The sequence below is a fragment of the Marmota flaviventris genome, chromosome 12 (assembly GCF_047511675.1).
Source record: "Marmota flaviventris isolate mMarFla1 chromosome 12, mMarFla1.hap1, whole genome shotgun sequence".
Classification (NCBI taxonomy): domain Eukaryota; kingdom Metazoa; phylum Chordata; class Mammalia; order Rodentia; family Sciuridae; genus Marmota; species Marmota flaviventris.
In genome coordinates this window covers 60,211,145-60,226,107 of record NC_092509.1, presented here as the reverse complement: position 1 = coordinate 60,226,107, position 14,963 = coordinate 60,211,145, and the positions used below count along the sequence as shown (strand labels likewise).

At 35.1% G+C, this 14,963-nt stretch overlaps 1 protein-coding gene across 9 annotated transcripts in view; it reads left to right on the top strand.

Moving 5' to 3' along the window:
- Disp1 (dispatched RND transporter family member 1) overlaps positions 1 to 14,963 on the top strand; it is a 210,556-nt gene that overhangs the window by 183,381 nt on the left and 12,212 nt on the right. For all 9 annotated transcript variants that reach the window (XM_071600037.1, XM_071600036.1, XM_071600042.1 and 6 more), the window contains 4 exons: positions 4,976 to 5,005; positions 10,981 to 11,104; positions 11,961 to 12,088; positions 12,434 to 12,531. In XM_071600037.1, coding sequence (XP_071456138.1) covers positions 4,976 to 5,005; positions 10,981 to 11,104; positions 11,961 to 12,088; positions 12,434 to 12,531 — 380 coding nt within the window. The remainder of the gene's footprint in view (positions 1 to 4,975; positions 5,006 to 10,980; positions 11,105 to 11,960; positions 12,089 to 12,433; positions 12,532 to 14,963) is intronic.

The following is a 14,963-nucleotide window of genomic DNA, read 5'->3' as shown; positions in this document are numbered from 1 at the left end:
TAGTTGTTCCCTTGACCGATATTTGTACACATACCACAGTTCACTGGTCATCTGAGTACAGGAGCCAAGGTTCTCAACTGCTCTTACTGTGACATGCCAGGGGCAATTTATTACTAATTATAAGTACTTGAGTTTTGTAAGTGCTTTATTTTTTTAAAGTAGATTTGAGTTTAGCCCTAAAATAATGTCACTGTCACCCACTTGCATACAGAAATGCTTTCTTGAGTGGGAGAGAATGACAGTGCTGTTAGTCTCCTGTCAGGGAATTGTGCACAACCCCAGCTTTCTGTATTAAGGACTGTGGGAGTGTGTTCTGGAACATGTAAATGCTATTTTTCCTTGGACTTTTTCTTATCAAAAAAAAAAAAAAAAAAAAAGGCTAACCCCCGGCTAACCCCCTTACCAAAGAACAGGCAAATGTTCCCACTTAGGATTATTATTACTGTTTGGGTTTGTTTGGGTGGCTGATTGGCTGGCATGTGTTTTGACCATATGGTTTTAAAAGATGAATGAACCCTAGAAAAAAAGACAGTTTTCCTCTCTCTTTTAGATGTCAGGTTTGTTTGTTTTTACTGGTTGTTTATCAACATAAGACTCTGAAGTTAGGGTGAAAAAATCATCCAGTGGTTTGTTGTTAAAAGGAACAAATCTGAAAGATTTTACAAATGGAGAAAGATTGCTTTTTATCTACGAAAGTATAGGGTGGGCTTCTCTCTTGTCCCTTGTACAGGTCTTTTCTGATAGGAGATACACAGGCAGAATTAAAGAAGGCAACACTAAATAAAACCGGTTTCATATTTTACCTATAGTGTGGTTTGGGTGTTTCCAGAATCTGTTTGTCATTTCCATTAGTAGAATAACTTCAAAAGGGATCTAATGTTTTCCCAGGAGGTATCTTTGTGGTAACCTCAATATTTCTTTTCAACTCATGTTGACAATCTCTAGTTATTGTCTCAAATTTAACATAAAATGAAGAAGTCTTTATTCAAGCAGAAAGAATGTGACACATCCATGGTTGTTTCTGTCTCAGGAGTAAACTAGTTACAGATCCATGAATTTCTCAATTAAACAAAAAAGTTAGTGGGGGTGAGTAGGAGGAAGGAGAATGTTTACATTTCTTAAAACCCAAATGTATGCAACAAAATCTTATTTCCTTGAAAATACCTACAACATATCCCAGAATTGTGACTCCAGGGATCATTTTATGTCTAAAGATAGAAAAATCTATTAACTTCTCAATGGAAGTGCAAGAGATGCTTTTGAAAATGCATAACTAGGAAACTGGGCATGATAAACTAAGGCTATGCATACAAATGATTTGCGTCTTTGTTCAATGCTTTATACTCTCCCTCTCTGTAAAAATAAAAATTTCTCATAGCTATTAATAGCTTCATCCTTGGTGTTCAGATGGCATATTCTTTAAAAGTCAGTATGTAGCCAAGTGTGGCTGGGCAGGAGGATCACAAGTTGAAGGCCAGTCTCAGCAATTTAGCAAGATCTTGTCTCTAAATAAATAAATAAGCAAACCCTGAGGGTGTAGTTCAGTGGTAAAGTGCCCTGGGTTCAATCCTTGGTTCAGAAAAAAAAAAAGTCAGTGTGTGATTGTGTCAATAGTTGTACAACTGTGAAAGTACTAAAAACCATTTAATTATATACCTTAAATAGATGAATTCTATGTATGTGAAGTATATCTCAATATATATGTTCTGTTACATTAAAAATCAATATGTAGGGCTGGAGTTGTGGCTCAGTGGTAACGCTCACCTAGCATGTGTGAGGCACTGGGTTCGATCCTCAGCACCACATGTAATAAATAAATAAATAAGATAAAGGTATTGTTTCCAATTATAATTTTAAAAAAATCAATATGTAATTATATTTGAAAATATAGATTTGGGGGCTTCTTTGGCCAATTCATCCAAAAGCCTCATAGTTTCTTCAGGAGTGAACATCTTTATAGAAAAGGCAGTTTGGGTAAAGCATGCTTCCTAGGCCTTCACCAAAGCACCAGACTTGTATACTATATTCCTCTGAGCAGTTGATTGCCCCTTGCATTAAATGTCTTATTTTTAGATTTTAAAAATGAATAATTTTACATATATAAAAAGAATGTGTTTTTGTATTTTTAGTAATGCTGTGAATATTTAATCTCATATTTGTTATTAAAGCACAAATTCTATTACACTGTTCTTACTGGAAACTCAGACTAAGTTTCACATCTCCTAAAGAAAAGATACTTCTTTTCCCATAGAAGAGATTGATACTTTATGATTGTACCATGGGTTTTCTCTCATGGTTTTACAAAACACATACAGTACCGAGAGCAGCAAAATAGCCATCAAGAGTCTCAAGTCTTGCTGGGCAGGGTGGTGCACACCTGTTGTCCCAGCAGATTGGGAGGCTGAGACAGGATAGTGAGTTCAAAGCCAGCCTCAGCAATAGCGAGGTGCTAAGCAACACAGTGAGACCCTGTCATTAAATAAACTACAGAAAAAGGCTGGGGATGTGGCTCAGTGGTTGAGTGCCCCTGAGTTCAATCCCTAGTACCCAAACAAACAAACAACAAAAAAAGAGGCTTGAGTTCTCACTAGAGCTCCCTTGCTGAGACCCTGAGTGACCAGAGGTAAGCTGAAGTCCATCATTAAAAGTGGGGCTGGAGGGCTGGGGTTGTGGCTCAGTAGTAGAGCCCTTACTTATCTAGCATGTGTGAGGCACTGGGATCAATCCGCAGCACCACATAAAAATAAATAAATAGATAAAATTAAGATATCTACAACTAAAAATGTAAAAAAAAAAAAAACCCAACAACAACAATCTGGGGGCTGAAATAAAATTGGAATTTATATGGATTCTCTAAGATTCTTTCCAGTGTTTGAAGCCTGAGATTTTTCTGTCTCCTGGATTGTAATATTTTTAATGGTCTTTAAGTCCATGAGGACATGTAAATAAGACATGGGATGTAGAAAGTAGGCATCTTTTGTATAAACATATTAATATAAAGTGCATTCTAGAATGTAAGCTTCATGAAATTTAGGACCCTGTTTGTCTCGTTCAAGGCTATACTAGCAGTTAGATAGATCTTTTTGTAAAAGTGAGTATATATGCCTGATGCAGTGGCACATGCCTATAATCCCAGCTACTCAAGAGGCTGAGGCAGGAAGATTGCAAGTTTGAAGCCAGTCTCAGCAATTTAATGAGACTCTTTCTCCAAATAAAATTTTAAAAGGGCTGGGGATCTAGCTCAGTGTGTATAGCGCTTGCCTCATACGTGCAAAGCCCTGGTTTCAAACTCTACCATTAAAACAGGGAGGAAACACTTTGCAAGAAATGTAAGTGGAGTGGAAAAATAAGAAAGAGAACTTTAGATGTTTAAGAAATTCTAAGGTGGGGTTTGAACTGTTGGAAGAGTAATAGCTTGAAGTAGAAAGATTGGAGGGCAGGTGTTTACATTTTGTTTCCTCTAAGTATGGTCCAACCTAGTAGAAGATTTCTGGTTAAGAAAGGGTAGGTGCATAGCTGGGGATACCATTTATTCAGTCATCAAATACTTATATACTCTCTACATATTAGTGAAGTGGTTCTCAAGCTTTGTGGTCTCATTAGCCTATTATTCTTCTAAAAATTATTGAGACCCTCCAAAGAGCTCTTGTTTATATGAATTATAGTTGATATGTGCCATATGGGACCTAAAACTAAGAAATTTTAAATTATGTATATAACCCATTAAAAATAATAATAAATCATTGTATGTTAACATCAATCACATTTTCATGAAGAATAATTACATATTCAAAAAAGTTTAAGGAGATGAGTTTCAATTCTTATTTTTGCAAAACTGTTTGACATGTGGTTTTCCAGAAGATAGCTGTATTCTCATATTACAACCTGTTGCAATAATTGGAAAATGGAGGCCTTCACAGAACCCATTAAAGGATCTCAGAAACTCCTGAGGGTCTTCAGATCACACTGTGAAAACCACTGCACTTGGGAATAGTAAAACATTGGTTCTTGCCTGTGTCAAGCACAGGCGATGGAAGTAGGGTTCCCCTCAGTGGAATGGGCTGGCTGCAAAACAAAAGTTAAGAAAAATTGAACAGCGAAAGAACCACAGGACACAGAAAATATTTTTACAAAGTGGGGACAGGATGGGCCAGCCGATCTTAAGGATCCAGCTTCCATGCTTTATTTATATGTCTCTGGGGGTGGGGCACATCAAAGGCAGGGATAAGGTTTCAAGGGCGGAGTCTTGCTTTATGTTGACTTGTGGTCAGCAGGTTGATTGAGATCTTGGCAGGTCACACCCATCTCAGGTGCTGTGTGGGATTTCTGGCAGAGCTTGAGGAGAAGTTCACCTGCATCAGGTGGCCAATCCCTGTGGGGGTGCCATGGAAGGTTCCCAATGCCAGACTGATCCTCTCATTAGGCTACTATGTGCAACATAGTCCACACACAGCCTGCAGACAGCTCATGACAATTGGTAGTGGATTTTGTTTGTTCACCAAATATTTATTAAAAGCTTAATACAGGCCAGCAAGTAGGAAAAAAATTAATCGGCTAGGAATGAAAAATTTGGAAATTGTGACTGAGTTTGAAATTTCTTTAGCAAGCTTATCCTGTATATTCAGGAGGCAGGGTGTGAAGGATAAGAGGGAATAACAACACAGGGTTTGGGGAAGTGGTGATTTGAAATACAAGCCCACACTTGCTAAATTGGAGCATGAAATTAGATATTGATGTCCTTCCTGTTTAAAAAAAAATTGTTTTGGTAGGTGCTTGATAAGTAAGGATGGAGTTTGATTGAGGTTCAAAGATGAGGATTCCTGTTGTAAGAGAGGTGAGGAGTCCAGTCACTGTGGGTTCTGGAGCATGCTAGAACCTGTGATCTCATCTGGGGAGTGGGACTGGGCACTTGTAAAACCTTTGTTTATATTATGATGCTTTGTTTCTGATTGTTTTTCCTTTGCTTTTGTTTCAGACGATCCAGACCTTTCAAGTTACCAAAAAGGTAAAGTAATTTGGGTCATCTCCTTAAATAATAAACAATTTACTAGCAGATTTTTGACTTTTTAAATATTTTCCCCACATTTTGTTGTTCTTTCCACATTCTTCATTCATATTTTTATGGAGAAAAAATAAATTTCCTCAGAGTTGACTGCTTGGGAAATCCTGTATCTCCATAAGCAGTTTTAATCTCAAGGTAGATTTTTAGGCCATAAATTCTGTTTGTTCTAACCATTTACATTTGTCTGATTATTTTGTCTTCTGTCCTTTAGTAGATTGGCTTGTCAGTGTCTTACTTGTTGAGGAGAGGAATACTGTTCTGCCAATTACCATGACTTGACTACCTGGCAGTTTATTTCAAATGAGTTGTCTGATTTTCTGTCTAAAGATTTTGTTACCATATTAAGATAGTAACATCTTTCATGTGGAAATTTTTAAGGTTTATCTTTGGCAATCACCATTCTATTTTCTCTGTGAATTTGATCCCTGTAGGTAGCTCACATAGTGGAATCATATAGTGTTTGTCCTTTTGTAACCGACTGACTTCATTTAGCACAGTGTCCTCAAAGTTTGTTTATGTGGTAGCATGTGTCAGAATTCCCTTTCTTCTTAAGGCTGAATAATTCCATTCTCTTGTGTTAATACACCATACTTTATCCAGTTATCCTTCAGTTTTTGCCAAAAAATCGAAAAAGATTAAGGGAAGAGATATGCAAGTATGTTATTAAGAAAAGGAATTTCACTCATCTAGAAATAATAAGGACTTTCTCAGATGACTAAAAAATTTTGTAGTTTGAAAAGATTCCTTTTTTTCTCTGTTATTAGATGGGTATTTTCTCTGTTATTAGATGGGTCTTAATTTCTTTTCTCTGGTGTATATGCAAATAAGTATAACCTCTTCAAAAAAGCCTTCCTTGATTCCTCCTTCTCACAAAACATTTTATTTGTACTCCCCTAAAATTATGTCTTTTTACCTGATCTGGTAGATATTTGTGTACCTGTCTGATTTTCTGGATTAGGCTATAAGTTCCTTGAAGGCATCTTTGGGTTGCCAGAATAACTTGCATTCTTTAATGCTAATTATTAATGTATTACTTGAATACATTATGTATTATGAATGTATTACTTCATACAAAATAAAGAGTTCTATAGTGTATTTTTATGTGTGTAAAATTTCTCACATTTTAGTCATTCTTCCCAAGTTGATAGTTGATACCACTGGAAATTTTGTGATTAATAACATTTTGAAATGCCTTCCCTTAAGGGACAGGAGTAACCAGGAAGAGTTATTAAGTAATGACATATGTTAAATTGAGAACTAATGCACTATAAGCATTAAGTATTACAGCCTGAACCATTTCTTTGAAATGTTTATTCAAAAAGGATTTCAAGATAAAAATAAATTTACTTTTAATATTACCATCTAAAAAAAAAAGAGTTATTAAGGGAAACGGAAAGGAATGAACCAAGGGAGAAAGGATTTTTAGGCAAGAAGGGATAGTCAGATGTGTTTAATATTTCTCAACTCAGGAAGGTGGAAACCAAGAATAGTTGGTTGATTTTGGTAGAGCAAAAGAATCCTGTGAACAAAGGGCAGGCCACAAGGAGTCAAGGTTTGGATGGTTGGTCAGGAATGGGAGGTCTCAGTTCAAAGCCCGTACACTGGGAGGTGTAGCTCTGCTCAGAGGAGAGAGGAGAAAGAAGACTGTTTTCAGACATGCAACAAAGAGCAAGAAGGAAAATCTTTGTAAGCTTTTAAAAGAGGAAAATTTACTCAGGGGTATTATTGTAATATAAATTACCCTTTTAAAAATAGGCCCCCATCATGTGAGCATAAGTTGGGCCTGTTTATTTGTTTTAACAGTTATTTCTGATCCATTTCCAGAGTAAGCCCTATAATAAGGTGGCTGAGAATCTCTAAGTATCCTTGAGGGACTTCCCATTGGATACCAACCCAGCACAGCAGTAACACCTTGGACCAGGGTCCAACAGCATGCCCACTAACTCCAATTCATACTGCCCCCACTAGCACATTTACGTCACCCTCAGTTTCTGTCTCCTTTTCCTATAGAACTTGGAAGGGTCTGTCAGATTTGTATACTATCTGAGATTTTTATCTATTGAAAAACTTATATGGTAACTTATATACAGCAATGTCTTGGATGGACTGCAGGCCTCATCTCAGCTGCTGGCAGAGCAGTAGTGCCTTAGGGGCAGCTGCCATGCAGGCTAAGCTAGACAGACTCCCTGCTAGAACCCGAGTGCCCAGAGGTAGATGTAATTTGTAACTAGACTGTGGTGTTACCTAAAATAGTTTCAAAATTGGAGAAGGTGGGTGAAGATATATGTTTGATGTGCAGATGTATGCTAGTAAAAGGAATGGTCCTTTTGAAACTTCTTCTCATGCAAACAAATGATTCATTTTTCAAAGAAAATAATAGGCAGGTACTTTATTCTTTAATATATTCCTTGAACCCAGGCTCACTAAGAGTGAAATTAGTTGGGGGTGGGGAGTACATATTTAGAGGGAGAGATTTACAGGCCATTTTTAATTTCCTTCTCCCATTTTCATTAGATTTTTAGCTTGATATTACAACCATTGTCTGGATTTCATATTGTACATGAAACCTTGTTTTACAAGTAGTGTCCACAGTGATATCATATCCTAGCATAGATATCAGGAGGAGCAGAAATGCCCTCAGTAATTTTGTGATGTTTAGGAGAAACACTTGTCTGAGTAAAACATAGAATAATTGGGCTTTCCTCTGTGCTGCCTTTTATACTCAGGATGGCAATTCCATTTCTTAAGTGTGAACAGTTGTCTCTAAAAAAGGCCAGCATATGAAACATCTGCTGTGTGAGGAAGTAGAATTGTAATATAGTAAGGTTAAATGTGTTTGGAAGAAATGTGCTGAAGTCACTAATGCCATAAAGTTTCCATATGTAGTCAGTACACGTATATGGCATATAGCAGTGCTGTAAAATCAAAACCAAATGTTTTCAAAGGGTAGAAAAGCAATTATTGAAAGAGGTTTTTAAGGTTGCTATGCATGTGTGTGCAGATTTTTCACGAACACAAAACAAAAAATCATTATATGGGTAAATTAAACCACAGTATGAAAACTAAGCAATTTGGGGCCCACTACCCTCTATTGATAACATGTTTGTAGGTAAAAATGCATAACTTCTGGTTCATTTGAAAGAAAATGGATCCATTTAAAATAAAGTGTAATGAATAATTGTATGAGCCTAAAGCTATTTTCATTTCATATTGCTGATATTTTAAAGGTCTAAAATGTAAAGGACTCTTTTAAAGTCTGAAGGAATGAACAGTTCTCATACATGCTATAGAAACAAAGGACTTTATTGCTTCAAAACCAGTTACTTTCATCTTAGTTTGCATTTGGTGGAGGAGGAAATAAAGCAAGGAGAAAACTTTTGCATTGGGCGTGTTCAAGAAACGTGAAAACTTCTGGCTACTTGGTGTTTACATTTGAACAACCACAGTCGGCATGTTGTGATTTATGTTCTCATTACATTCAAAATTAATTTTTAAAGGTCATTCTGACTTATCTAATAAAATTTTTCCTAAATGATTTTTTTGGGGGGAGTTGAGGGGAGGGTACTAGGGTGATTAACATAGCCCTTTTTAATTTTTTTTTAATTTTGAGACTAGGGCCTCACTAAGTTGGGGAGGCTGGCTTTGCACTTGGCATCTTCCTGCCTCAGCCTCCCAAGCCTCGGGGATTACATGCATGTGCCACAGTGCCTGGCTCCTTTATGTGTTTTTAAATCCAGCATTTGTAGTCAAGTAAATAATGTTCAAGCTTAGAATCCTGTGGATCTATGTGATTTTGCACAGAGAAGTCAGCACTTGATGGGGCCAAGAATGTTTAGTTCTGAATTTGATGAAGAGGATATTTGAGGCAAGGTTACTTTTTCTGTATGTCTTTAGTTTCTCTTTAGTTTGAAGAAAAAAAGGACAGCATAGTAATTAAGAGCCAGAGTTTAGAACCAGACTATCTAGGTTCCTGGTGTTATGACTTGAAATAAGTTTCTTAACCTAATGTATCTCAGTTTTGTCACATAAAGTAGATGTCAGGATTAATGTGATAATTGTCTATGGAAAGCACAGGAGCAGCTAGTACTTCAGTAAGTGCAGACTATCATCATTTGTTTTTAAAAATAACTTTGAAAGAGCAGAAATGAGGAATGCTTATGAGAGTCCCTTAAATCACATTTGTGTTATATTTTAATTCCCTTATTAGGATTGTGATTTGAGGTAAATATTGCCATAAAGCCAGATCTATGAAGTTAAGAGAGCAGAATATAAAAATTAGTAATCTATTCTTAGAGAAATATAGTAGCTTCTTTCAGACAGTTACAGCCATCAGCTTTATTTGTATCTATTAGTATGGTTTTGAAAAAATGATTTATAAATATATGAGTAAGAAACCTATTTCAGATGAACCAGAAAGAGCTATCAAAACAGCCAAATAAGCTAATATTGTTGAGAATTTGAGAGGAGTGGTCCACAAGTTAAATATTTTGAGTTTTTCTTCTAATAATAATGAATCAAGAAACCAGAAACTTTGCTGGATGCCTTTTAAAGTTTAGAAAAATGACAGTTTAGTCAGCTCTTTATTGGGCACTCAATTCATATTAAGACCAGAAGTGTCAATACATTAAGACATGGATTGTCTCTCCCTCTGCAAATAGCCCACACTTACCTTGAGTGAATATTACTTGCTTTACCCCAAAGGCATCTCTCTTGAGATTGCCCTCATTCTCAAGGGAATGTGTATATCTACTTCCTAAATAAATTGGTCTATATCTTTGGGTGGAAAAAAGATAATAAGGCATGGTCCAGGGTGTTATGGAAGTGGTAGTGGGGAGTATGTGTATACAGAAATGTCTCTTGTGTTTTAAGGTGGTACATGAGGTATGGGAAGGGTGTCTGGAAAAAAGTTCCATTGGTGGAATTTGGAAATGGACAAAAGATTCTAAGGTATAGGAAGAGACCAAAGCCAGACTCCAGCGCCTATAGAGTAGAAGAACCCAAGTGTGTGTTCATTTAGTTCCTGGGTATTTATTAAGCGTCTCCTTCAAGGTACTGTTTTAGAAACTGATGCTAAACCAAATGAAGATCTCTGTCCTCATGAAACTCACAGCTAGTGGATATATTCATTATAGTTTGAGCTCGAAGAACTAAGGGTTATGGAAAGTGTTTGGATTGGTTATTTGTCAGATTTACACTACATGAATCTGTTTATAGACTGATTTCTTCAGTTTACTGGACTGGTAGAGCAAAGCTGTGGAGAAAGGAAATGACAGAAACAAGTTCTGATAGAGGCTACAAGGAGGATGGATCTTTTGTTAAAATTCTTTTTTCTTTCCATTTATGAAGTAGGGCTTTTTAAAAAAAAAAATACATTTATTTTATTTATTTTTATGTGGTACTGAGAATCAAACCCAGGGCCTTGTATGTGCTAGGCAAGTGCTCTACCACTGAGCCACAACCCCAGCCCAAAGTAGGGCTTTTAAAAAATATTTTTAGTTGTATATGGACATAATACATTTATTTATTTTTTTATATGATGCTGAGGATCAAACCCAGTGCCTCACACACACTAGGCAATCACTTTACTACTAAACTACAACCCCAGACCAAAGCAGTAGGGCTTTTTTATCTTTTCCAGGCATAGGTATAAAATGTTATTTTTTCATATACAGACATTACTCTTATATATGACATATTACCAGTGCTACTTTATCACAAAAATGAAAGGATAATAATATTGTAACTTTCTACAATTACATATAAATACTTTTTATCCTATAAGCTCTTTTATTGATAAATGCCTGTTCTAGGTCAAATGTTGCTATAACATAAGGACTGAGCATATTGTTCTCTTATATAGCAAAAAACTCTACACTGACTCTAAGAAGCCCCCTTTGTGTTTTCTTTATGCTTTATAGTTATGCAGCCCTGCTAGCTGACTGGCCAGTAGTGGTCTTGGGTATGTGCACTGTGTTTATCGTGGTCTGTGCTTTGGTTGGAGTTTTAGTACCAGAGCTTCCTGACTTCTCTGATCCACTGCTGGTAAGGAGGACTGAATTTATCTATTTTCTTTAGCCTAAAAACATCTCCGTGAATTAATACCTTAATACTTATTGCATTCTGTTATTTAATGTTCCATTTTTTGTAAAACCTTTTCCAGACATCAGTGAGTATTTAACTCTCATTCTGAAAAGTAAAAATGTGTTATCTACTTTCTCAGGTTCTCAAGAGATCAAGGAACTTGCTTACACTCAAAAATATGGAAATTTTGCTTCTGTGTCTCCATGTTTAAGTTAAAAGGCAATCTATTTAAGAATTTTACAATATGCAGATTCTTTATCTATTTAAGAACCTATTAAAGAAAATTATTTTCAGAAACTTTTTAAGAGTGAGGGTCTACCCCCAGTTCCCCCAAATAAGTTAAAGGAATCTCAGTATTACTAATAAATAACAGAATCTATTTTTAATTAATGTTCCTTTGGAATAGAATAATAATAATAATAATTAAGAATAATGATATGCTCTCTGTAAAACACTATAACATTGCATAATGTAATTTAATTTGATCATAACGTTTACAAGATTAAAAATAAGTATTTACTAAATACTTAGGCATGAATTAGAAAAAATAAGCTTCTGATAAGTTTTTTTTTTCCCCTTTCCTGAGACAGGTAGCATACCACAGAATCAAACTGTTTTGTCACAATAAGTAGGTGATCATTATCGTGTCAAGTCATCTTGTTTTAATGCAGCTCACCTTTGGAGTAGCTGTGAGGAATGTCTCTATGTTCTGTTGAAAACTATACATCACTTTGACATTGCTTTCCCAAGCTATTATTATAAACATACTTAGCCTAAAATGAAATACACTAATGAGAGCTTTAATATTTTGCCTTAGGGTTTTGAACCACGAGGGACTGCAATCGGACAGAGACTGGTCACATGGAATAACATGGTGAAAAATACAGGATATAAAGCAACATTAGCAAATTATCCTTTTAAATATGCAGATGAACAAGCCAAAAGGTAATTATTTATTTTATATAACTTTTAGACAAAATATTGCTTAGTGAATTCTTCTTTAACTCTCTGAGCAAAAAGCTTAAATGTGAGACAAAATCTTTTGCCATAGAATTTGCTTAACTTGTCACTGTTTTATAAGATTTTGTTATAGTAGGATGAAAAGATGAGGGGTTTTTTTTTCCTTTTTCAGAAGTGAGAAAATTAAAATAGTTGTTTGTAATAATCTTTCCAACTTAATATCAAGTACTAAATAGGTTATGGCTTTGAGAATATATAGCTCCTGGTATGCTTATCAACCTCAAAATAGCTAGAACTTTATTGAACATCCAATTGTTGTTCCATTTTCAGCCATCGAGATGATAGGTGGTCAGATGATCATTATGAAAGAGAAAAAAGAGAAGTGGACTGGAACTTCCACAAAGACAGCTTTTTCTGTGATGTTCCAAGTAAGTAGCATCCTAGATGAACAAATCCTTCAGCAGTTTCCTAGCATGCAGGGTGGAAAATGATCACAGTATAAAAGCAGTATGTGGCTAGTCATACAACTTCATTATTTCTGTCATACTTAAAGAGATTTTAGTTGAATTACTTATTTTACTCCTCTAGATTAGTCAGCCACAAGCCTGAATTTATTTGTAATAAAAATCAAGATGATTAAATTATATTTAATTTTAAGAAATATATAAATCTAATAAAATTCAAAATTTCAAGTTATATTTCAAATTCTTTATACTATTTATTTCTAGCAAGTTACAAGAACATAGTTTTAGATTAAACCCTGAAATAATATATTGTATTATCAAAATTTTTTTGAAGCTTTAATTCATTCAAAAAACATATAGTAAGAACCTTCTATGTGCCTGCTTTGCCACTTAGTAATAGAAACAGAGATATGAACAAAATAAAGACCAGAAGTCCAAAGCTTGAATGCCCAAGGGCCTGGCAAATAATGTGAGTGAGTAAAATGTAAGATGGTTAGAATTGATGGTGACTATGAAGCACCAAAGAACGCCTATCCTATCTAAAGAAATCAGCTGATACTCAGCTACAGCGAATATGGGCTTGTGGAAATGAGGGTCCAAATATTGCAAGAAATTCCCGGAGGCCAGAAATCCTAATTTTAATGTGAAATTACAGATCTCTAAATATTGGCAGCATACTCATTAAATAAAATTCACTGTAACATAAAGTCAGCCTGATTACTCTCCAGCTGCCGGAGAAAAAGGAGCATGAGGAATAGAAGAAATACAGATGAATACATAAGACACTGATTAGCTGTATTGATTAGGAGCAAGTAGTTGTTGATAACTACAATTTCTGATTAAGTGTATATTACCATTACAGCTCTTCTGGTTTCAGCATTTTTTATTGGTGGTGAAGAGCCCTCTTAAGTGTGCATGTATTTTCCTGTCTTCTTAGAGCACTAGAAGACCTGATAGAATCTTTGATGTCTCTAGATCTTGCCAAGACTCCAGATCTTTGTTTAGAACACATTTCACTGTATAGTAATAGAGAGAAAGAAAGAGGTTAGGCAGAATCTTTTAGGTTAGGCAGAATCTTATAGAATCTTATTGCTTAGGAAACAATAAAAGTTTCCTTTTCTGTATCTTCTGTTTAAAAAACAGGAGAAAAATTGAGCTTGGGTTCGTTGAATGTTCTGGCTATTTTATTTCTCTCAAAGTGTTACTTTACGTTACTGCTTAATCAACATCTGGTTAGTTAATATCTTAACCAGAAAAAAACATTAGCAAGTTCATGTTTATATTTCAGTTGTCAACACCGAATATTTGTCTCATAAGTAATAGGTTCTGCCTTGACCAAAGCCATTATCAGCTCTATGTAAATGAAGTGTTTGTTTCTATGAGGCTAATTTTGCTCCCAAATCAATATATATAAGATTATAGCTACTTGATAAAGGCAAGAATTTACTAAAGAAAACTTGATGATCATGAATAAAACCTTTTTTGTACAATAAAGCTTTTTTTTTATAAATTTACCAGTTAACTTTAATGCAGTTTGGCATTTTAGGTAATATAAAATTAATCTACTTTTACTTGATACATACTAAATGCTTTTAATGACTGAAGAGACAGAAGCAATACTTATTGAGCACATATTTTCATTATCATGTAATTCTCACAGCCATTTGAGGTAGATGTTGCTGTCACCATTTTATAAATGAGGAAGCAGACTCAGAGAAGCACAAATAATCAGTGGCAGGACCTGATTACAGCCAGATCTGACTCCAAAGACCATGCTCTTTCTAGTATATCACATACCTGCCTTACTGAGAAACATAGTTTGTATTAATCTGATTTCAAAATATTTTATCTAGATTCTGTTGTACCAGAGACTTCAAGTACTCACCCAGAATATGCAGTATATTTGGGATCCTGGCTGGCATTCTATTCATATTTGTATTCTGTTTTCAGAACTTTAAAATTGATTACCTGCCATCTTTCCTCTGTAGTAAGCTGCCAGAGAAAATATCCTGATAATCTATTCTTGACATTCCCTAGTGCATCATTCTTCCATTTTATATACCATTATGGTGAAATTAAGAGGAAGGCATTTGATTAATTTCCTGCTGAAAGTTCATATGTATGTTCCTTCCTAATTATAATCTGATCAGAAATAAATTTGTTTTATATTTACTTAATATACTATAATTTTAAGATAGAGTAAATAGACACAGGCTTTGAGTTAAGGCAATATTAAAGCCCAGTTTTTAAAAATTTTTATTTTTTGTATTCTGATTTGTATACATAACAGCAGAATGCATTATAATTCATATTACACATAGAGAGAGAGCACTAAAGCCCATTTCTGTTGGTTTATTTAACATTTTCTCCTGGAATTCATCATGGGAAAGAATTCC